Source organism: Phragmites australis, chromosome 20 (genome assembly GCF_958298935.1).
Source record: "Phragmites australis chromosome 20, lpPhrAust1.1, whole genome shotgun sequence".
Lineage (NCBI taxonomy): Eukaryota > Viridiplantae > Streptophyta > Magnoliopsida > Poales > Poaceae > Phragmites > Phragmites australis.
The window spans coordinates 2,801,877-2,824,323 of NC_084940.1; the positions used below are offsets into that span (position 1 = coordinate 2,801,877).

At 43.8% G+C, this 22,447-nt stretch overlaps 3 protein-coding genes across 4 annotated transcripts; 2 read left to right on the top strand and 1 right to left on the bottom strand.

Annotated features, from left to right (window-relative positions):
- Positions 1–862: 862 nt before the first annotated feature.
- Positions 863–4,393, bottom strand: LOC133901217 (formin-like protein 15). The gene is made up of 4 exons (XM_062342508.1): positions 3,056–4,393; positions 2,751–2,950; positions 2,382–2,626; positions 863–2,002 (listed from the first exon to the last, which is right to left on the bottom strand). The coding sequence occupies exons 1-4, from the start codon at positions 4,102–4,104 to the stop codon at positions 1,214–1,216; spliced, it is 2,283 nt and encodes a 760-aa protein (XP_062198492.1). The 5' UTR covers positions 4,105–4,393; the 3' UTR covers positions 863–1,213.
- Positions 4,394–13,013: 8,620 nt separating this feature from the next.
- On the top strand, positions 13,014–19,726 carry LOC133901236 (disease resistance protein PIK6-NP-like). 2 transcript variants are annotated; one of them, XR_009906693.1, is made up of 3 exons: positions 13,014–14,105; positions 14,741–19,351; positions 19,454–19,726. XR_009906693.1 is itself a non-coding variant. In XM_062342527.1 (2 exons), exons 1-2 carry the CDS (start codon positions 13,110–13,112, stop codon positions 16,571–16,573), a joined length of 2,829 nt encoding a protein of 942 aa, XP_062198511.1. In that variant the 5' UTR covers positions 13,014–13,109; the 3' UTR covers positions 16,574–19,726. The 2 variants fall into 2 exon arrangements, 1 of the variants encoding a protein (XP_062198511.1); XM_062342527.1 differs by having other exon boundaries at positions 14,741–19,726.
- A 1,706-nt stretch (positions 19,727–21,432) lies between these two features.
- On the top strand, positions 21,433–21,963 carry LOC133901169 (protein tesmin/TSO1-like CXC 6). The gene is made up of 3 exons (XM_062342446.1): positions 21,433–21,562; positions 21,650–21,745; positions 21,835–21,963. Exons 1-3 carry the CDS (start codon positions 21,434–21,436, stop codon positions 21,838–21,840), a joined length of 231 nt encoding a protein of 76 aa, XP_062198430.1. The 5' UTR covers position 21,433; the 3' UTR covers positions 21,841–21,963.
- The last annotated feature ends 484 nt before the right edge of the window (positions 21,964–22,447 follow it).

Genomic DNA, 22,447 nt, shown 5'->3' on the forward strand with positions numbered 1-22,447 from the left:
TCGCAAGCGATGGGTGAGTGGTGGCTAGCGTGCAGGTGACGTGCAATGGCTGGTGGGCAGGCAGCTCTGCGAGAATGAGGCGTGCAGAACTACGAGTGGTGCTGACGTGTGGGACTACAGGTGACTTGTTAGGTTATATGAGTGTAAATAGGCAGGGTCATATGCCCAAAATATTGAAAAAGTTTCTAATTACGTATCCATAATTTATATAATTATTATTATTTAGATACTTTTGTCGGATATGTATCGATACGGATACGGTACTTTGTTGAAATACTGGTGTTGTAGAGCTGTCAAGTTGTGAATGATCGATCGAGGTGCTTGTAATTCGCCGAATTCGCTTACAAGCTGTTCCGTTTTTATGCTGATGCTAGGTCGATTAAACTGTCTTGTCTGTCAACTCCTCGATCAGCTGCACCCTAAGAAATGGTAGCTAGCATGGATGTAGAAAGTTTACTTAATTTCACTTGTCGTACCAGCTAATGGGAAATGTAGCGATGATTTGAATAGCAGCAGTCAGCAGACAAGTAACACGCCGGCAACAGAACGGCATAGTTGTAGCTCAATGGTACTATTTACCATTTCTTTTTAGAGACTATTGGAGTGTATAATAACATACTCCTCGAGACACAAAATGTGCATTTGTTAGCGCACTAGTCCTTGTTGGTAGAGCACTTTGTTTAGTTAAAGTAGTCATGATCAACTGGCTACATGTTTCTTTCCTGGTCAATTCAGTTACTGTGTTCGTGATTTCATTACAGCATGCAATAAAGCTTAGGCAACCCAAAAGCATGAACAGAAAAAATATAGCATAGGAAAAAGTGAAAGTGGCGAACGACTCCTCAAAGCTAGTTGGATCCAAAGCTGCTAGCAACGAGACACTTTTCAGAAGAAAAAAAGGGAACCTAGCAACGACATAATTTGTACATCTTATCATAAGATTCAGCTTGATCAAAAGCTCTCATCTAATAGTAATTCTCAGCATGCAGAATCATGTACAATGCCACTTTCACCTTTGGTAGGCCATTGGCTGCATGATGGTTAGCATACTGAATCATGCAGTACATATAGACTTTACTCTACATTTATCTTCTCCAGGCACAAAATATTTATGGTCCTAAGTATGAGCCTGCATTAATGTTCTTCTGGGCAATAAGATGCAGATTCCTACTCAGGCTACTGGTATTATCAGTTCGGTAGTGCATACTAACGGCTAGGACGACGAGCTCTCCTCCTCCGAGCTTGTGGATTGCACTGTGTTAAACCTAGGAGGAACAGGTGCATTTTCCGCCCGCCGCGAGGAGCCGATCGCTGCTCGTTCATTCATCTTCGCAACATCCTTGCAGACATGATCAACGACCGCAAGGAAGTCACGCACCACCATGAAGATCCTCAGAGGGTGCCCTTCCTCCTTGACCGAGTTACCGTGGAAGAACTCGGTAGTCTCCCTGACAAGGGAGAGGGCAAGGCTCTCCTGAGCCTGGACTGCGGTGATCTCAGTGTCAGCCTTCTGCAAGAACTCACCAATGGAGGCCCGGAACCTCTTGCAGCTATCTTCGGAACCGAGCTGCTGGTTTAGCTGCAGGACCTCGCTGATCTTTCTAACACCGGAGGAGAGTTTCGAGACACAGCTGGCCAGTGCGTCAGAGTCCATTGCCGCTGCCTTCTTGACATTGTTGAGCTCACCACCAAGGCTGGCAACAATTTTAAGGCCTACCTTCTTGCATTGGAGATCATCTGCAAGAGCACTTGCCTGGTCGGTTGGTTGCCCAGTGGCTAAAATGTTGGCTCCTTCAGACTTGATAATTTCTTCGACGACAAAATGCAGAAGAGTCGTCTTGCCATCAGCGCCTTTTACATCGACTAACTTGAGGAGTGCGTCAAGCTTGAATGCATGTGCGTTCCCACGGTTTGTGCCAGTGTTCATGCGGTTACCAGTCTTCAGGACAGCATCTAAGATCTTGTGGAACAATCTGCTGCCCCTTATCTCTTCACATGCTGCCTGAAATGGTAATTAATGTTAATGATTTATTCATGCTATAAAATGCATAGGGTACTGGCTTAGCTGTAATGGGCTGAATTCGATCATGCATTTGTTGTCTTATGCAAATGATAGACTTTGATTTTGGCGAGAAATTCCAAAGTAGACAATTCTGTCACAGCTACGACTGTCTCATGAAGTTGTCCATTTACCAGTTAGGGCTAACCATAGTACCATGGTCATATGGACTGGGAATATAGCAAATACTCTGAAAGACACCTTGCACAAATGAATAGCAGTCCTCAAATTTGATTCAGAACCATTGTTATGGCATGTCTCATGTTTGTACTTTACTTCATTCAAAGCCGTAAGCAGAAATCTGTGAGGACATGATTAGTACCTCAAGGGTTTTGAAGGAGGTCTTTAGGTAGTCAACCTCTGAATCGAAGTTGGTGATGTAGAGCATTGCTTCCACTCTCTTGAAAGCGAATGGTATCGCAAGCACCGCCTTGAGGAAGCTCTCAGCAGGGCCAAGCTTAGACAGAACATCTTCCCTGTACTCTTTCAGCTTGATCTCCTCTTCTCTGGTAGGCGCCATCTTTAGCAGTGTCTCCAACAGCTCAATTCCAAGGCTCTCTGCCTGCCCTGCTTACAACAATGGCAACACAAGCAGATGTTCACGAAGCTGAATGATCAGAGCAAGAATTCTCAGTGCTGGCTCACAAAGACACAAACTAAACAATATACTGAATTTATTATCTCGTCTCACCATCTAAGAGAGCCTTGCAAACTTCTTCCTTCGTCGCGTCAAGTGCCCTAAGCATGATCGCAATGTTCTGCGATTTCCTCGGGTCGAGGATCTTGTTCTCCTGGCTGCACAGACTGGCATTGGCCCCCTTGGCTCCAATCTTGGACGATCTCCTCGTCGAATTTGAGACGAACAATGTCTCAATCATCTCTTCGTTCACTCTGTTCTCATACAAGGAAGCAAACAGATTCAGTTTCAGAGCTAAGTGATCATGGCAGCAGCTCAAGTGCAGGCAATGCCAAGAAGCAAGAACGACGGGGGCTCACCGGAACGAGCTCGCCTTGAGCTGGTCCCACACCGTCGGCCGGCCGGAGCTCGCGCGCACCTTGTCCCAGTGCAGAGGCTTCAGCTTCGGCAGAGCAGCCGCGTCCGAGTCCGCGTCCTTCTCTGACTGGGCGCGCCCGGGTGACTCCTCCGGATGAACTGCACCCGCCGAGGCCCTAATCACCGTGGCCACAGGGCGCTCGGAGTGCCGCCTCGGCAGCCAGCCGCTGCCGTTGCCGGCCCGCGGCAGCAGCGGGGGCGGCGCCGGAGGTGCAGGTGCCGGTTGCGCGCCACAGCTATCTTTCCCCGGCGGCATTGGCGGCGGCGGCGGCGGAGGCGGAGGTGGATCACCCTCTGACGCTCGCTTGCCCCCTGTTCTGGCGTGAAGAACGGCTTTTGAACTTGACGGCAAGCATATCCGCGTCTGCTGGAACTGCCGCGGCAGAGGCGGCATCGGCCTGAGCTCCGGAGAGTTGGTGCTGGAGACGGTGGCCGTCGAACCTCGGCCATGCTGGTCGCCGTCGTATGCCACAGGGTTGGCCGGTGAAAGGGTGGCGGACTTCGTATGCACTGCAGGTGCCTCCTTGGGAGAGGGGCAGCGGCGCCCACGGCAAGCGAGGAGGTACACGAGCGCGCCGGCGAGCACGGCCGCTGCGACGGCGACGACCAGGATGAGGACGGTGAGGAGGCGGTGGGAGGCGAGGAAGGACCGGAGCGGCGCTGAGCGGTAGACGGGCAGAGCGGCCAAGGACGAAATGTTGGCCGGCGCCGTGGGGTGCGGCGAGGAAGAGGAAGACGACGAGTCGCCCGCGCCGGCGACGGCGGGGGTGGAGGCGGAGCCAACCTCCGGCGTCGGCGTCGGCGGCGCCGCGGCGCCGGGCAAGAACGGGAAGAACGGTGCGGGTGGCGGCGGCGGCAGCGCCGGCGCGCTCTCCAGAGGGAACAGCGGCTCGTGTAGCGCCCTCCTGCTCCGGTAATGGCGGTGGTGTTCGGCCGAGGACGCAGAGGGGAGGAACAGGAGGAGGTGCACGAGCAGCAGCTGAGCGAGCATCGCCGTACGGCGGGAACAGCGACCTCGCCGAGCTCCCCACGAGCTAGCTGACGATCACACACGGGCTCAGAGAGAAGAGAAGCGAGCTAAGATCTTGCTAGTTGCTGCTACAAGATTGTGATGAAGTGCTGAGGAGAAGACGAGGAGTGAACGCTGAAGCGACTGAACTGAGCAGCTGCGACTGTGACTGAAGGGAAAGGAGAGGGAGAGGGAGAGGCATGGGGTGTGGTGCATGCCGTGGAGTAGTGGGAATGTGTGCTTTGGATTCTTGCCTCCTTTTTCTCTGTGACATGGAGATGGGGTCGCATTGGCTCGGTGCTGCTGGCCTGCTCCTGCTGCCGCCCTTTCGAGCTGGTTCCCATGAAGGGTGGCCAGGTTAGGAGCTACTGCTCTGGTTTACTCATCGGTCACAGCAATGAACAGTTCAACACATTATACGTATTTCAGTAAGGTATAAATAAATTGTGCAACGCGTTGCAAATCAGTTTGAGTGTTCGGTTTAGTGCGCGGATCCAGTCAAATCTAAATGCTTATACACAGATTAAGAACTGAACTTGCGCTGCATTTCACAATCGGTGACAGTGCAGTAGTGCTAGTTTCTTTTTACTGCCCAAGATAGTTCTAAGTGAAAAAAAGAAAAAAAGAACTTCATAGTTTCTGGGGGGGATAAATGCAAAAAAAAACCCTAAAAGTCACTTGAATTTTAACTTTCCCCCCAAAAGTTATTTTGTTGCAAAAAAAACCCCAAAGATTTGATTTTGTTGCAAAAAACACCCTAAAAATTCAAAAAAAATTTAAAAAAAATCTAAAAAAACTAGAGACAATTATAAGACTTTTTGTGAAATTTGTTTTCAAAAATAATATTCTTTGCATCATATTTCATGGAGAGTAAGTTTGAAAAAAAAACGTGCAACTCATTTATTAATTCGAGTTAAATGCATAGTTAATTATTTACTAATCCAAAAATCATGAAACAAATTTTTTTAGTCTTCTTACATGATCCTCTATCTTGTAAAAATACATAAAATCTTGAGATAGTTATTGTAACGTGCAGGATTGAGTAAATGTGTTGCAGATAGATTAATTCATAACTAATCCATAACACCCCCAAAATTAGTGAAACCACTTTTATTAGTTTACTTAAACAATTATTTATGTAGGAAAAATAATGGTAGACATGACAAAGTTAAAATAGCATGAGTTAATAAATGAGTTGCACATTTTTCTTTTTTTTTCAAACTTCCTCTCCATGAAATATGATGCAAAGGATATTATTTTTGAAAACAAATTTCACAGAAGGTCTTAGAATTGTCTCTAGTTGTTTTTAGAATTTTTTTATGATTTTTTTTTGAATTTTTAGGGAGTTTTTTACAATAAAATCAAATTTTTGAGGATTTTTTTTTAACAAAACAACTTTTAAGGGAAAAAGTTAAAATCCAAATGACTTTTGAGGGTTTTGCAGTTTTCCCTTTCTGGGGCCCATCCATCTATGCTTGAAGGCCACTTACCTCTAAACGCCGACCTAAACTGGGTTGTCTAGATTAGCAGGACTACTAACACTTGGCTTATGTGGACCTTAAAAAACAAGCGAAGACACGGCCGCATGTCTGCAACAGTGTCCGTCCTCCTCACCTGTCGGCGTCACCTCCCTGATTCCTCATGCTCGATGCACCTGCGCAGCTGCGCTGCACCCACGCTTACGACGTACACAGGACGGAGTTATTAAGATGGTGTTTGGTTTGTGTGATAGGATAGGATGAAGTAATCTATTCTATTTTTAAGTTATTTAGATAATGAGTTGAAAAATGAAATAGTTTGGAGTTGGTGAATATTTTTTAAAGTTTTGGGACGGTGTCGTTCTAAAAAATAATGGAACGTGACATTGACGGTTGTCACGCTCTATTTTTAAAAAAAATAACCAAGTGTATTCCACACGTATGTCAATATCAGTTTTATCATACATATGGTGATATATCAATGACACATAATTTTGTATCGAATAAAAACAATTTTATTAAAATAGATACTAGAGTTTTTTTAAACCGCAGCGGAAAAACAAGAGGAAACTCCAACAAAAACTTCAGAACACACCATAAGAAATCGACTAGGACAACACGATCTAGGACGCTCCATCTTTCTTGTAGTCTTCAACTTACTTGATCTTCGTATAATCTTCTCTAACTAAGCAATATTTATTATTAAAAATAGTAAGTGTGAGTATATATCGTACTCCGTAAGTGTGAGAAATTATGACATTAAGGTTTAAGGAAAGAAAGGCTTAACTCAGATTTATTGTATCTAAGCAACATTAACATATAACTCTAACAATCATGCATACTAAATACTAAATATAAAGACAATACTTAAACAAGAGGAATAACTTATCGGATTCCATCTGACTACCAAACTCACCAGATATTTCATATCTGGCTACCAAAACTCACCATATAATTCTATTACCTAGCTACCCAACCAACCATACTAAAACCTTGATCACATCTAATCAAGAAGAAGTTCAAGCTGCTCTTGAGCGTGAGCACGGCTAATCGATCAGTTTTATACTCTGTAGAGTTTGCACACTTTACCCACGAGTCATGATTTCATTACCCGCATTACCAGGTGACAGTCTCCATGTTGTCGTACTGATCAAACACTTGCACACTTCCTATGGTGTGCTTCCAGGAGATCACTACAAGGTCGTTACAAAGCTCCCGCCGCTCCGTAGGCACCCACTGAGGTTTCATTGCTAACAGATAATTTTATTGCTGTAGAATCCCCATCTTGTGACACTCAACCGTTTACTGGTGCCCACAGAATCGGAGTGGTGGCTAATTAATTGGCCATACCGTACCTATATAGGTTTCGTAGATGCGTTATTCAGCTGTGTTACAGGCTTCAAAAACCGGTCCTTAGGATCCCAAGTAGGTACTATCACCAACCCACAGTGCATACCCGCACCTGTGCATACCCGCACCATCATCATACCACCTCCGGCTCAGAATCTCTATGTTCTATGTTGCTATAAAGATTACCTAAACTAGTTCATATTGTATAGACCATTGAACAGATTCACATTTAAACCACTCAATTTGCCAGCATGACTAAGCATTTCTACCCTTGACACCCAAACTACAATACATGTGACAAGGATAATCTGGAAAGTACTAGTAAACCATAAACTTGGAATTCATATTGACAACCATACAACTAAAGTAAAAGACACACTTTCCTACAATGAGATCGATGTGACCAAAGACACTTACCTGGATGCTGCTCACTGATCTTCGAAATCATGATCTTGAAGTCCCTTAAACTATTCTGGAATATTATCGACTAAACGCGGAAACTTCCAACAAACAACACAAAAAACACTAAGAATAGCCTACCAAATAGTAGTAAAGTGCTATAAAATGCCTACTAACAGAAAGTACTCGCTACTACGATCGTGTGAACGCAAAAATCATCTAAAACGGAGCTCGTATGAAAAAGTTTTTAAGTTTGACGTTACAGGATCTTTCTGTAAAAATGCAAGGCTATTTGGTAAAGACAGAAAAGTATAGGGGCTTATTTGTAAAATTTTAGGGACCTATATGCAAATAAATAAAACTACGAGGGGCTAAAAGTAAAATAGCAGGGACAGGAAGGTTTTTTTTAACCCAAAAAGTCTAGGGTTCTAACTGCAAAATTACCTATTTAAAAGAATTAACATATTAATTTTATTTAGAAAACATAATTATGACGTCGGTATGCTGACGTGGTTGCTGACTGGCTCGACTCGGCTGACGTGGCCCGACACGTGGCGCTAACGTGGCTCTCATAAACTGACTGGGTTAAAGAGGACACATGACGCGATCCTATTGGCTAGCCAAGGGGTATCTTACCTTTTAATCCTAGTCGTTGCTCTACGATCGGATGTTGGAGGGCAAGCTTCCTCAGCTTCGGCTCTGGACAACGATGGCGGTGGGTCTCCATGGTGGCGCACGGCCGGAGGACGGCGGCGACGGTGCTACAGTGGTCGGGAGGCGACGATGAGCGGCGAAGCATGACCAGGTGCTGACGATGAGTTCATTTGACAGGTCGCGCGCTCGTCGGGGAAGACCAGAGAGGCTCGGCGACGATGTGCTTCAACGACAGACGTCCAGCAGCCTCTGAAACTCGAATGCGGCGACGAAACTTGATGGAAGTTGGTCGAGGACGTCGACGAGTGGACGACGAACACGGACGTGAGGTCGGACGGCGTCGGTGAAGTGCGGAGAGGCACGACGACGATGAGGGTGCTCGGCGGAGGTTCGACGACGATGCAGGAGCCCTCTGGTGGGAGAAATCCAATGAAGCTTGGGGGCTTGGGCGCGGTGAGACGAGAGGAGCCTCGACCGGGGGTTGATTCGGATTTTATAGCCGGAGAGGGCGGTTGTAGAGTCGGGGATCGAGTTGACGACGTCATGCGACGGTTGCGGGGGAAGTGGGGCGAGCGAGAGGTTGGGGGTGATCGAGCGGGGCCCACATGGCAGAGAGAGCACAGAGAGAGGGGGAAAACGGGCGTCACAACGGTGGGCCCGAGGTACTAAAATGGACTCTTCTCTATCCCACCTATCAATCAAGCATCTATATACGAATATGATCATCTTATCTCAAATATATAAATAAAATCACTCTATCTCACCTCGGTCAACCACTAAACACCGCCTAAATAAGCCTCTTCTCTTAGCTTGGATTAGTGGCACGCTTTCTGCCAAAACAAGACGGTGTGAGATGGTAAAACACCGTCGGAAACAGGCTACCCCTCGGGAGAGAGAGGAGAGCATAGCCCTTGTATAGCTTTTTCCAAATATTTTTTAAGAGAATCTGCTGGCTAGAGAAGCAGAAGCCCTGTTTGATTCGTGATTCTAGAGTGCTAAGTCAAATTTTGATCATAACTATGATTTGGCTAGCATTTGGTTTAAATCCAACGTTTGGTTGTGTTCGAATTTTTTTGGCTGAGCATATATATCTATAGTCACCTAGCAGCATGAGCGGGTTTTAACTTAGCTGCCAAATTTTGGTTTAGTCGTAAATGAAACGGTTATTTTTTACCTGATTTAGCATTGCGGTAGCTTTAAACATGACTAATGTTTAGTATGACTTGTTGGGTGCTCCACCAAACAGCCCCTAGCACTTTGACAGTCCTGCTTTTCCGTGTAGCTGATTTTTTACCAACGTTCGGCTGCACAGTGCCATCATTTCAGCGGACGGTGCGGCCCCACTTCTCTGCTGCAGATGAGGGTTTTGGCTCTTTCGTTTGTTAATCCAGCGGACCAGCAGCTTTAAGAGGAGCCAGAAAACATGCCGCGCGTGACGCCTTGACTACACAGCCCGCCGTTGTGCCGGGGCCCATTCCAGTCGTTCAGTTCAGCAGGCCGTGAGCGCGTGGCTTGTCCAGTTATTAGGCCACGCCCAACAGCTTTTCTTCGCAGGAGAGATTCTCGTAGTGAAGAAATTTTCGTTTTTTTTAACGCTCCATAATTTTTTTTTATAGTTCTTTTCACGATAGGATTCTCAGAGTCATTTCCTTTAAAACGAGATTCTTTCTTTTTTTTTTCTTCGCGATTCTTCTCGAAGGAAAGTTGTTGAAGATGAGATAAAATAAAGGAAATGAAAATGAGGAAGAGAATTGAAAAGGAAACGAAATGAAAGGTATATGGTTAGGATGATCTTAATGTGTTCTCTGTTGTGTGTGCGCGCCACGTTGCTAGTTTGCAGCTGAGCCTCCTCCACGCTCTGTCTCGTGAAGTGTGAAATCTTTCGATTTTCCTTACTACTACAAAATGGCACTTGTATTTTCTGAATGGTGTAGTAACATTGCCTAAGAGCGGTCGAAAATTCAGGGACTTTGTCAGAAATTTGTAGATGGAGTATGATTCTTTCAAAATTTGTACGTGTTCGGTTTAATTCCACAGTGAATATTGATGATAGGGAGCACGACTTAAAAAGATGAAATGTTTCTTCAACAATTAGGCTAGCATTTTTGATTGAATTGATCCAAGAACTTGACCGAGGCTCCGGTTAGAACTGTACCTATAATAGGTCTATTGAGATCTAAGTTGAGAACACCGGCTCGTGCACGCTCTATTGGTACGTGGATTATATGTCTAAATGTGACTATACAAGTTCTCAAGGCCCATTTGCATAGGGTTACTACGTTCCTACAAGTACGTTCCTACAAGTTTTTGGCCTGTTTATTTTGCCAAATGGAGAGCCAAAGAATTGTGCTTTGTTAGTTGTGCACGGCTTTTCACAGTGACACCAATAGAGGAGACATAAATCTCTTCATGCCAAGAGGAGAAACTTTACATCAGCATGCTGCATGCATATAGATAGGATCAGCCTATTGCAAATCCACCGTATTCCACGAAGCTTGCTACTCCTTTTGCATAGATCTGATCATCTTTGCAAGGAGAGAATGCACAATTTCGTCAGAGGAGAGTAACATCTAGAAACTATACATTTCGTACTATGCAGTAAACTAGTATAGTGCATTAGTGCTCAGGTAGCTTTTCCCACAAGTAGTGTAAAGGAGATGTAATATCTTTGAAGAAGTTCATAGAAGCAGCATCAGAGCTCAATCGTCTCATGAGGATAGCCAGATCATCCGAAACAAATTGGGGGCATTGAAACATATTTTGCGTTATCTCAAGGCAACACTTGATATTGAACTGTTTATCCATGTTTCATCCTCTCAGCTCTTTATAGGTTGTTTGGTTTGAGGAATTAGTTGTCTTTCAGATATTTTGGACTATATCAGATTGAAGCTAAAATAGGCGTTGTTGCTTATCCTCTGAAACTGCTTCCATCTAGCTCAATTCATCATGTCTTCTATGTCTCCCAGTTGAAATGAGCTATGGATTCTTTAGATGGGCACACATTGGAACTTCCTACTGACTCAAGAGCTTATCAGGTACCCCAATGTGTCCTTGACAGTCGAACACATAAAGTTGGCTCTTCTGTATCTTCGCAGGTTTGGTACAATGCTCGGGCTAGCCAAATTCTATGGCTACATGGGAGGACGAAGCTCATCTTCGACAGGAATTTCCATCTGCACTGGCTTGGGGTCAAGCCGGTTCTCAAGAAGGGAGGATTGTAAAGGAACCTAACTCGGGTAGCGCGGGTTCTTTAGAAGAGGCTGAAGGCACGCATTCACCTGAGGAGGCGACAAGGCTCTGGAAGGAGTTCAAGAGTGGGCTGACAAACCAGGAGTCTGCACCGCGCAGGAGGAAACCCAACCCAAGAGTCATTGGCCCAGAGTGGGTGTAATGTTGCGGTAGCCCATGTGGCTTGTAATTTTCGGACCGCAACAGTATTAGAGAGGCAGACTTCTTCTTGGAGAAGGGGGCGGAGGAGATAGGAGTTGGTGGCGAGTTAGACTCGAGTTGGCCGGAACTTCGCCGGAGTTTCTGCGTTGTAGAACATATATGCATTGAGTGAATAGAGCTTGTAACACCTCCATGCACAGGCAGTCGCCGTCCTCAACATCCGCTCCCTCATCCTCGACCTCCAATCACCCAACTACTTCAAGTGGCGAGGGCTCCTCCTCATCACCTCTGGCAAATATGTCCTCTCTAACAATGGATACCCTGATGTCGCGGCTTGGAACTGGATGGATTGCATCACCCTCTCCTGGCTCTACGACACCATCTCTACGAGCTTCGCGAGATCGTGATGACCCCCACCTCTACTGTATGCATCCTCTGGATGAGCCTCGAGCAGCACAGGGAGACCCGCACATTGTACCTCGACACCAAGTTTCAACTTCGTGTTGCTTTTCATTCTCGAACTCTCAAACTAATGCAAAACATTCATTGGCCCAAAACTGTTGAGGCAGACTCCTAGTTGGTAGTACACACTGACATGGTGTCCTAGTCAGCTATAGACAATGAAGATAGAGTGGCTCTACAAAATTTCACTTCATAGCGTTCCACTATAGGGCATTTGGTTTATTTCAAACCACTAGTTCCACTACAGGGCTTTTGGTTTATTTCATACCATTAGTTCCGCACGCTCCACCATCAGGTTCTAGATTTCGTTGGTAACTGTCGGTAACTCAGTCTTACCTGCAAAAAATGAAGCGGGCGAGAAATTTGAATCACTTTTGATTAAAAAAATGACCGAAATTTCTAGAATTTTCAGCCGGTTACTGGTATTTTCGGAATTAGTTTGGTTAATTTATGTTTTCAAATTAAAATTTTGATTTGAATACGAGCCTACCACCGGTATTTTCGGAATTTTGGTTGGTTAATTTCAGTTTCCAAATTAAAGTTTTGACTTGAAACTTTCAAGCACAAATGTTGTGATAAAGTCCAGTTAACTTTGGTAACCGAATTCACTGCCAGATAGAACTGGTAAATAAAACCCTACTCCACCGCATGACAACGAGGCTTATGCATGGTCAGAAAATTGACATAGCTTTTTAAATTTCTGCATATTTTATATCACTTTCTTTTCTTCACGGAAGTGGGATCCCATTACGAGTACACAAATGGACCTATGAAGTTTTCCTCATTTTTTCTACGAAGTTCAGTAGTCATACCTGCCGTACGTTAGAAACCACCCTCCATCACTCACCAATCACCATATAGATTAAGAACTTTCTCGGATCCTTGATGACAAAATCGTAATCACGATGACGGTATAACCTTGTAATTCTTCTTTCTAAAATGGAGGAAGAATCCAAATTGTGCTCCATTGGAAGCGTCTATTTGCAAGACAAACTAGCCAATTGGTGCAAACCATTAAGTCTTTGATGACAAAATCGGAATCATGGTGACTGTGCAACCTTGTAAGTCTTCTCTCCAAGATGGCGGAAAAATCCGAATAGAGCATCATTGGAAGCTTTGCAAGACAAATTAGCAAGGTCAACGTTGTTGCATGTGCCCGCCAAAGGAAAGCAACCTCCCGCTCCATTGGTTCTTAACACACACACACGAGAGAGAGAGAGAGAGAGAGAGAGAGAGAGAGAGAGAGAGAGAGAGATGGAAGCGACGGCCGTGAGTTTAGCGAGATCCGTGCTGGACGGCGTCTTGAGCAGTGCCGGTTCCGCCGTCGCCGACGAGGTCGCGCGCCTCATCGGGGTCCCGAAGGAGGTGGAGTTCATCCGCAACGAGCTGGAGATGATGCAGTCCTTCCTCAAGGTGGCCTCCGCCCACCCCGAGGCCGCCGGGCGCACTGACACCGTCAGGACGTGGGTGAAGCAGGTGCGCGACCTCGCGTACGACGTCGAGGACTGCCTCCTCGACTTCGCGCTCTACGCGGCCAGGACGTCGTCGTCGCGGGCCGGCTCCTGGCTCCCGGGCGCCATCGCCGAGCGCCACCGCATCGCCGCGCGGATCCGGGACCTCAAGGCCAGCGTCGAGGAGCTGAACCAGCGCAACCTGCGGTACCACATCGCTGTCAACCCAGCCGGCGCAGAGGAGGCTCAGGCGTCGTTCATGCTCCCCGACAACGACGTGGACTCATCCGAGCTGGCGTTCCAGGAGTCTGACATCATCGGCCGGCGCGGCGAGAAGGCGGAGCTGACGACGATGATCTCCGGCCCCCGCGACGCGCTGCGCGTGGTGTCGGTGTGGGGGATGGGCGGCATGGGGAAGTCGTCGCTGGTGCGCATGGTGCACAACGACCCGAATCTCCTCGACGAGTTCGACTGCGACGCGTGGGTCACCGTGCCGCACCCGCTCGACAGCGCGGACGGGTTCAGGAAGCGGCTGAGGAAGGGGCTCGGCCTGGCGCGCGATCAAGACATCCGGGAGTACCTGCAGGAGAAGCGGTTCTTGGTCATAGTGGATGACCTGCTTAGCCAGGACGAGTGGGAGCATATTTGGCAGGTCGTCCTGTTCGACAACGGCAAGGGCAGCCGTATCATCGTGACGACGCGGCGACACGACGTCGCCCGGCACTGCGCGGGGAATGGCCATGTCTACGAGCTGAAGCCACTGGGGGACGTGGAGTCCAAGAATCTCCTGTGTCAGAAGGTTCGTCTTCCTTATCAACCTTGTCTTCAACTTAACCGATTGCATAATCGGATAATGCTTTTCTTGGTGCATCTTCGATATTTACGCGTCCATCTGTCAGGCTACGCTAGTTCAACCCAACTGGTCTCGCTAGGGGAGGGGATGCTTTGTTCGATCGAGCAATATAATCAACTAATCCAAGATGAGATGATATGTTCTGGCACCACCGCTCATTTTTAACTCCACGTGCTTAGAAGATATGTTGAATGACCCTGTCAGCCATTTCCTAAGATAAAAGGGTTAAGGCCTTTTGGTTAGATGCACGGGGTTGCCACTTTACTTCTACCGTGCATTTAGTTCATTGTCATGATCAAAGCGAGCCACGCTTTCTTAGCCTCATAGCACATTGTCACAGACCCTTTTCCTAAGTAGATCTTCTACAATTATGGTGTCTATTTTGTTATGAATATTTTTTTATGCTACTCTTTGTGAAAAATTAGTTATATCAAAGTTTATATTAATAGAGTCGAAGGGGTCTTCTATTCTTACTTAAAAAGGGGGCATTTACGTATTTGCACGTACCATGCCACTGCCTACTCAATATACTCATCAATCCATTCTCACTCATTTATCTAAGCCATTTCTATCATTTCTAGGTCTACAAAACATCTAATTATACTTTGCCGGAGGACATGGCAGAGCAAGCCAATTGTATCTTAAGGAGATGCCGGGGGCTTCCCCTTGCCATATCTACAATAGGAGGTCTCCTAGCCAACAGGCCTAAAACAAGCAGAGAATGGAGGAAGCTGCACGAACACCTTGGGGCAGAGCTGGGGTCTGACCTCCACAACATCACAAGGGTGATTGTCTCAAGTTATGACGGCTTGCCGTATCACCTGAAATCGATCTTCTTGTACCTCAGCATCTTCCCCGAGAACCATGAGATCAGACGCACCCGCTTGTTGAGGCGGTGGATGGCAGAAGGCTACATAGCAAAGAATCGTGACATGCCCGTGGAGGATGTAGGAGACCGTTTCTACAGCGAGCTAATTCACAGAAGCATGATTCAACCTTCCAAGGACAACCCTGGAGTAAGAGCTGATCGATGCCGGGTTCATAGCATGGTGCTACAGATCATCCTTTCCAAGTCAATTGAGGAGAACCAACTATTCCTCGTCGACAAGCACTCCAATGAGGTTCCACAAAGTAAGATACGGCACCTAGTAGTATCCAGATGGAAGAGGAGGGATGAGAAGCTGCAAAACATAAACTTGTCATGTATCCGTTCATTGACAATCTTCGGGGAGTACCCTGCCTCTCTCATCTCTCCAAAAATGCATCTGTTGCGAGTGCTGGACCTGGAGGACACGATCAATCTGAAGAATGATGACCTCAAGCACATAGGGGAGCTGTACCACCTAAGGTATCTGTGCCTGCGAGGAACAGATATTTCTAAACTTCCGTCTTCTTTGCAGAACCTTCGATATCTGGAGACATTAGACATCCAAGACACACATGTGACACAACTCCCTGATGGCACCGCCAAACTTGAGAAGCTACAATATCTTCTTGCCGGCGTCAACTTCACAAAAGATTTGCTGCAGAAGATGGCACAGTCGGGGATTGACAACCACAAGGCCAACCTTTTCAGAAACATGGCAGCCTGTTTATGTTGCAGTTGTAGCGAGTGTTGCATGGTTTCTAGCATGGATCAGTTCAGCGTAAGGGCTCCCCAAGGAATCGAGAAGTTAAGGAACTTGCACATGTTGGGTGTGGTCAATGTTGGCCAGGGCAATGGAGTGGTAGGGAGGCTCAAGCAGCTGACAAACTTGACAAACTTGCGAAGGTTAGGGGTCACAGGACTCACCGAGGAAGAAGGGCAGGAGCTATGCAAGTCGATTGGCGAGCTCCGTCGATTGCAAAGGCTGGAAGTGCGTTCTTATTCACTTAAATTCCTTGCCAAAATGGATAAACCAGCAATACCAAGACATCTAGATTCATTGAGGCTGTGTGGTGATCTCGGCGAGCTGCCTAAATGGATTAGTTCACTCAACGATCTAGTTAAGGTAAAGCTGCTAGGGACACAACTGAAGCAGACAAACATTGTGCACCTTGAGAACCTGCGCAACCTAGCTTTGTTAGGTCTTTGGGAGAACTCCTACATAGAGGAGTCGTTGCATTTCAGCACTGATACATTCCCAAAGCTCAAGTTCCTTGACATTGACGGGCTAGCAAATATTAAAACAGTGACAATAGAGGAAGGCTCAATGCCTGAGCTTGAGCAACTTTGGGTGAACAAGTGCCCATCACTAAACGACGACGATTTTGGCTTGTCTGGAGTGCCATTCCTGATGGACCTGAATGAGCTTGTTCTGAAGAAATGTGGCGAGAAAAAGAAGCTGATTGACATATTGCAAGGACAAGTTAATAGACACATTAGACGCCCTAAATTCCGAATTGGCAAGTCATATCTACTTTCTAGCAACTAGTCCAAAGCTATCCACCAGCATGACAACTAAGCAGTGAAAATAGAGGTTGGAGGGTTGTTTTATGATGCATATTTTCACAATGATATGTCTTCTTTTTTTGTTTAGCATGATCACAAATGTACCGCATCCATACAACATTGGCTTTCATTGCCTTCAAATTTCAATTATTGAATAGAGTTGTAATTGAGATGATATTTTAATAACAGCATAACATACTAGCTGCAAATCTTAACTGGATTCATGCAGTCGTGTTCACATGAAACAGAAGCACGAGGGACAACAATGAAGCTAATACTTACATACGTTACATTGCAGATACATTTTTCATTGACAACTGTACACATAAAGTGAACATTTCTACTATTTATTAAGTTACAATTCTCTAGCCACAATGAGGCTATTGGTTCTAGTCTTCACTTATCAACCGGCTTACCTTTCTCCGTCAGCTTGGCCACAGCTTCCTTCGTGGCATCTTTCCTCTTCTTGCTGGCAAGGTCTTTAGCCTACTCACCGCCAACGTTCCGGACTTTCTTCTTCTCTGTCGGCCTTAGTGGTGCAGGGTCTCTTTGGAGCAGCAGAAGCAATGTCAGGACCTAGCATTGCACCAGCACCAGCAGCAACCAAGCCACATAGAAATGCCCTATAACAATAATTTATTAAGTTAAGATTCCTTATTTAACATTGGAAGATAAGGTGATTTTTTATTTGCCATTGGAAGATAAGGTAATATATTATTTGTCATTCTACGAAATAAACCTATTTATTTTTCACTACTTCTAATTTTCATTCATTTCTCACCACTACCATCCATTTAACCCATAGAAAAGATATATTTACCAATGGGAGGAGGACGACGGCCTCGGGTGTGACCGCTAAAAGCTAATCAAAGTTTAGGACTCTTTAAAAACTGAAATTAGAATGTGATGTACTAAATAGTTGTAAACCATTTCTTTATACTTCTATAATGTTTTTGAATGCTAAATTTGGATTAATAGATAAGTAGATACGAATTTCTGAAGTCGTGTTGTTTGCAAATCATTAGGGAAGCTCCATGATTATATTGTGACTATGATTAGGTATAGCAAAAGCTAAAATTAATTTTATGATGAATACAAAAGATGTAAATAATTTTAGTGTGCTTATATTGTAGAAAAATAGATATAAAAATAACAAGGTAATTGGATGATAGTGGATGTATTAGTGACGTGGATGTTTTTTTAATACGATTTAGTTTAATATTACAATACTTTTTAACTAGAAAATGTGGTATATTAAGTACAATTTCTGTATATAAGTTGTGACAAATGGTTATACTTCTTGGTTGCAAGTTTTATATTTTTGTACCATATGGATAACAAGTCGTTTAAAGTGTGTGGCGGAAAAACAATGCGTTTAACATGTGTGCATGAGGCTGCCATCCTCCTCTCTAAGAGCAAATGTGTGTTTTATATAAGTCAAATGGACGATAGTGGTAAGGAATGAATGAAAAATAAAAACAATGGTAAATAAGGGAATTCATTTTGTGGGATAATAAATAGAGAACTACCTTATCTTCTAATGATAAATAAGAATTCTTCTCATTTATTAAAGCTATAACAAATAAAAACACATTTAGAAGAGAAATTAACTGAATATAAAGGTTCCTCATAGGCCACCTGGTGTCGCATTTGGATCCCAGAGAAAAATTGCTACTATTTTTTATATTGAGTTACATGTACCGACCAATTCATTTAAAAGCTAAAGCTAATAGGAAAAGGTAGATAATTCACTTATACTTGAACACGCTCCCTTATGTGAAGGCACCCTTAGGTCTCAAACTTGGAAATATGAGTTAGTTGTAATTTTTCCTATTTAATTACGTCTGTCAGCACTTTAACTCGAGACATATGACTCTAATACCATATTGTGTTATATGGACCGATTAATTCATCTAAAAATCTAAGTTGATAAGAAAAAAATAAACAATTCATTTATACTATAACACTTCAAAGTAGACGATTTTAGAGCACTACAGAACTATGTTTGTGTTTGGTGTCGTGGATAGGGGGCATGAGCAGCTACTTCTGTACAGCATTACACCTGCGCTCCAGCTCAATGTCACAGTAAGCAATGCAGCACCATTCTAGAGGAAAAAAATTCAAAATTAGATAACATACGTAAGTGTATTTATCAAAATAAATAACATATTATCGTATTTATAATTTTAGTATTCGTATTCGACACATCATTTACCGAAAATAGAATTTTGGTACACCGTACGTCGAAAAACTACAGACCCGGTTATGCCGAATATGAGCTATGCATGTCATCGGAGACTGCACAGTAGCAAAGGCCATATTTGGCATACGGTGTGCCGAATATGGTTTTTCGGTGTACGGTGTACGGAAAATCTATTTTCGGTAAATGATGCGCCGAATACGGATGCTAAATTTGTAAATACGATAATATATTATCTATCTCAGTAAATACGCTCATATATATTATCTAATTTTGGATTTTTGCCTTGTGGTGAGGTTGTTCTTCTACAAGCAACTGAAAGTTATTAATTTTCTGACAAATCATTTCCTGGCCAATCTCTTTTGCTTTGCATAGAGATTCCAAAGGAAAAACAATAATGTTTTTTTAATCTTACCTGTTGGTTTTGTTTGCTCTGGGCTGCATCATGCATGTTTTTTTTTTAGCCTCTTGACTGCATATAAATGGAGGAAGTGGCAACGAGAATAATGCAGTGGATATGGCAGGTCAGGTACATCTATCTGCCTGCTTATAAACCTCATGGTGAGTATATATCTGTTTTTCTGTGAAATTAGAAAAACATGATTACGCTAATGATATATGTTTTCTGAAGCATTAATTTTGTTGCAATTCCAACCCATGAAGACACCAGTGGCACCGCGAGGTTGGTCCCCAACAAAATGCTGATCTACCTTCTTGAGGAAATCAAAGACCACTAGGCACGACGCGCTGTTTGCATTGGACACAGTGACAGGACTTCAGCAACTTGTGTACTAATATATATTAGTCTGACTTTCAATCAGAATCATGTGATCTTCGTCCTCAAACTCTCAAACTAAAGCAAAACACTCATTTGACCAAAACTGTTGAGGCGGGCTTCTATTAGGCTATTCCTAGTGTAGAGTATCATATACATAAATAAGGTGTTATGTAGATTTTTTTTAATTTATCAAGTAATTAAAGAAGATAAAAGAGATAGCAGTATCTTACGAAAGATATAGCTCTGGCATGATATCTTAGACAGACTATGAGGAAATGATATTTATTAGGTGAGCCAATTGTAGAAACAATACACTGGCAGATGAGTGTTTACTGCTATATCAACATGGTGTGACAACATAAGAAACCATGCTAGAGCTTTAGCATTAGAAGTAATCTTAGGTAGCACATGCTGATATGGTGTCCTAGTCAGCGAGAGAATGAAAATGGAGCGGCTCTACAAATCTAATTTCATTTCATACCATTAGTCCCACATTTTTCACTACAAGGTTCTAGTTCCGTTTCGAACCGGTAGTCCTGCATGCTCCACCACTGGGTTCTAAATTTTGTTGTTAACCATCAATAACTCGGTTTTACCGGTAAAAGATGTAGCTGGCAAAGAAATTTGAATACTTTGTTATTTTAAAAAATGACAAAAATCAAGAAATCTCATCTGGCTACCGGTATCTTCGGAACTTTGTTCAATTAATCTCTGTTTCCAGATTAAAATTTTGATTTGAAACTTTCAGGCACAAAAACTCTGATAAATTCTAGTTAACGTTGGTAATTAGATTCACTGGCAAATCGAACTGGTAATGTGAAATCCTGCTCCACCGCATGACGTCGATGCTTCTGCATCGTCAAAAAAATGACATAACTTTTTTTTATCTGCATATTGTGCATCACTTTCTTTTCTTCAGAGAAGTGGGATCCCATTAAGAGTGCACAAATGGAGCTATGAAATTTTGCCTCATTTTTCTACGAAGTTCAGTAGTCATACCTACTAGCAACCGGTCAATTATACCAGCCGTATGTTACAAACCATCCTGCATCACTCATTAATCACCATATATAGTTAAGAACTTTCTCAGATCTTTGAATGACAAAATGAGAACCACGATGACTGCACAACCTTGCAATTCTTCTTTCTAAAATGGAGGAAGAATCCAAATTGAGCACCACTGGAAGCAAGGTTGCAAGATATCGCAGCTAGGTCAACGGGGTTGGCCAGGTAAGGAAGAATCCATTGAGCACCATGGGCACCATAAGTTTGCAAGACAAAGCAGTTAAGTCAATGAGGGAGGGTGGCCAGGTAACGTGCATGTATGTGCCTGCCAAAGTTATAGTACCTTCTAAGGGTGGATCTAGTGCAAAAATTGAGCGAGGGTATATCAGTTACTAGACCTTTATAATTCAAAAAAAACCTAAATTCACTTAAATCCACTGAAAAACAAAAATTTAAGTGGGGGCTTGTGCCCTGGCTGGACCGCCTCTCCTGTGTCCACTACTGCCACTCCGATCGCAAATATATGTTCATTTAGGTTTATTATAAGTTATGTTTTTGTTTGACCATCAGTAGTTAAAAATTATATAGATTAACAATATAAGGTTGATGTTACTAGATTTATTATAAAAATATTTTTATAATATATAACTCTTCCTATTTAAAATAATATATTTTTATAGATGTTATTAATCAAAGTGTGATATTGAAAACCGTATCAATATCCTAATGTACTTATATTTAGGATCCGAGGAAGTATATAACAAATCAAAAACCTGCTGCTTAGTCCATTGTTGCAAACCGTTAACAACTTTTGAGAAAGTGGGGGCAGAGAGAGCGTGGGGGAGAGAGATGTGGAGGCGATGACCGTGAGCTTGGCGAGGTCCGTGCTCGATGGCGTCCTGAGCAGCGCCAGTTCTGCCATCGCCGATGAGGTCGCGTGCCTGCTCAAGGTGACCTCCGCCCACCCTGAGGCCGCTGGGGAAACTAGGGTAGGTTTTCTGTTGGAAATTCAGATGTACTTCTGTTAGCCATTACCTCCAAATTATGTGATGCTTAAATTCTTTAATGGATTGCAGGAAGATCCCAACAATACTCCCGCTTCAGCTCATCACAAGAGAGGATGCAATTGCAAGAAGTCTAGCTATCTCAAGAAATACTGTGAATGTTGTCGGGTACTTCATCTGCGATGATGTTATCTGAAATTGTACCTATTCTTGGCAATGAATACATATCTTTCATACCGTGCTCATACGCATTGCAGATTTGAACTGGCATTGAAGATCACAAGTGCTACTGGTTGACATCTCTTAGCCCTGAACGAAAAGGGCCAATGGTGACTTGATGAGCCCCTGAACGAAACAAAGACAAGCTGATAGTAATCGGATAGAAGTACCTTTGATTATTTTTCTTGCATGTTGAACTAAATTGAACACCAATTTGAGATGTAATGTCAAGTTATGACACATTCAACTTGCTTTTGTAACATATTTACATGAGCTATTTTCTATTTTTGTACTATTGGTATGTGACCGATGGTAATGTTAGTCAATTGATGCAAAACACACTATTTAGGGCTATGACTATGAAAAATTGAGTGACACTATTTCTCCTCATTTTTCCTTTGAATTGTTTATGATTGTGACTATGAGAAACTGAGTGATACTTGGTACTGCAATATAAAATTGATGGCGACACATGTTACCTCATGAAATTTTCAATTACCGTTGCAACACACAGACAATTAACTAGTAAGAAAAAAACAAGTCTACTTCTAGCTACTGGGGTTCACTTGCACTATCTCCCTCATCCATTTTCTATGACCGTTTTAAAATACTCCTAGTTGACAATATTGAACTTACTGTTTAATACTTTTA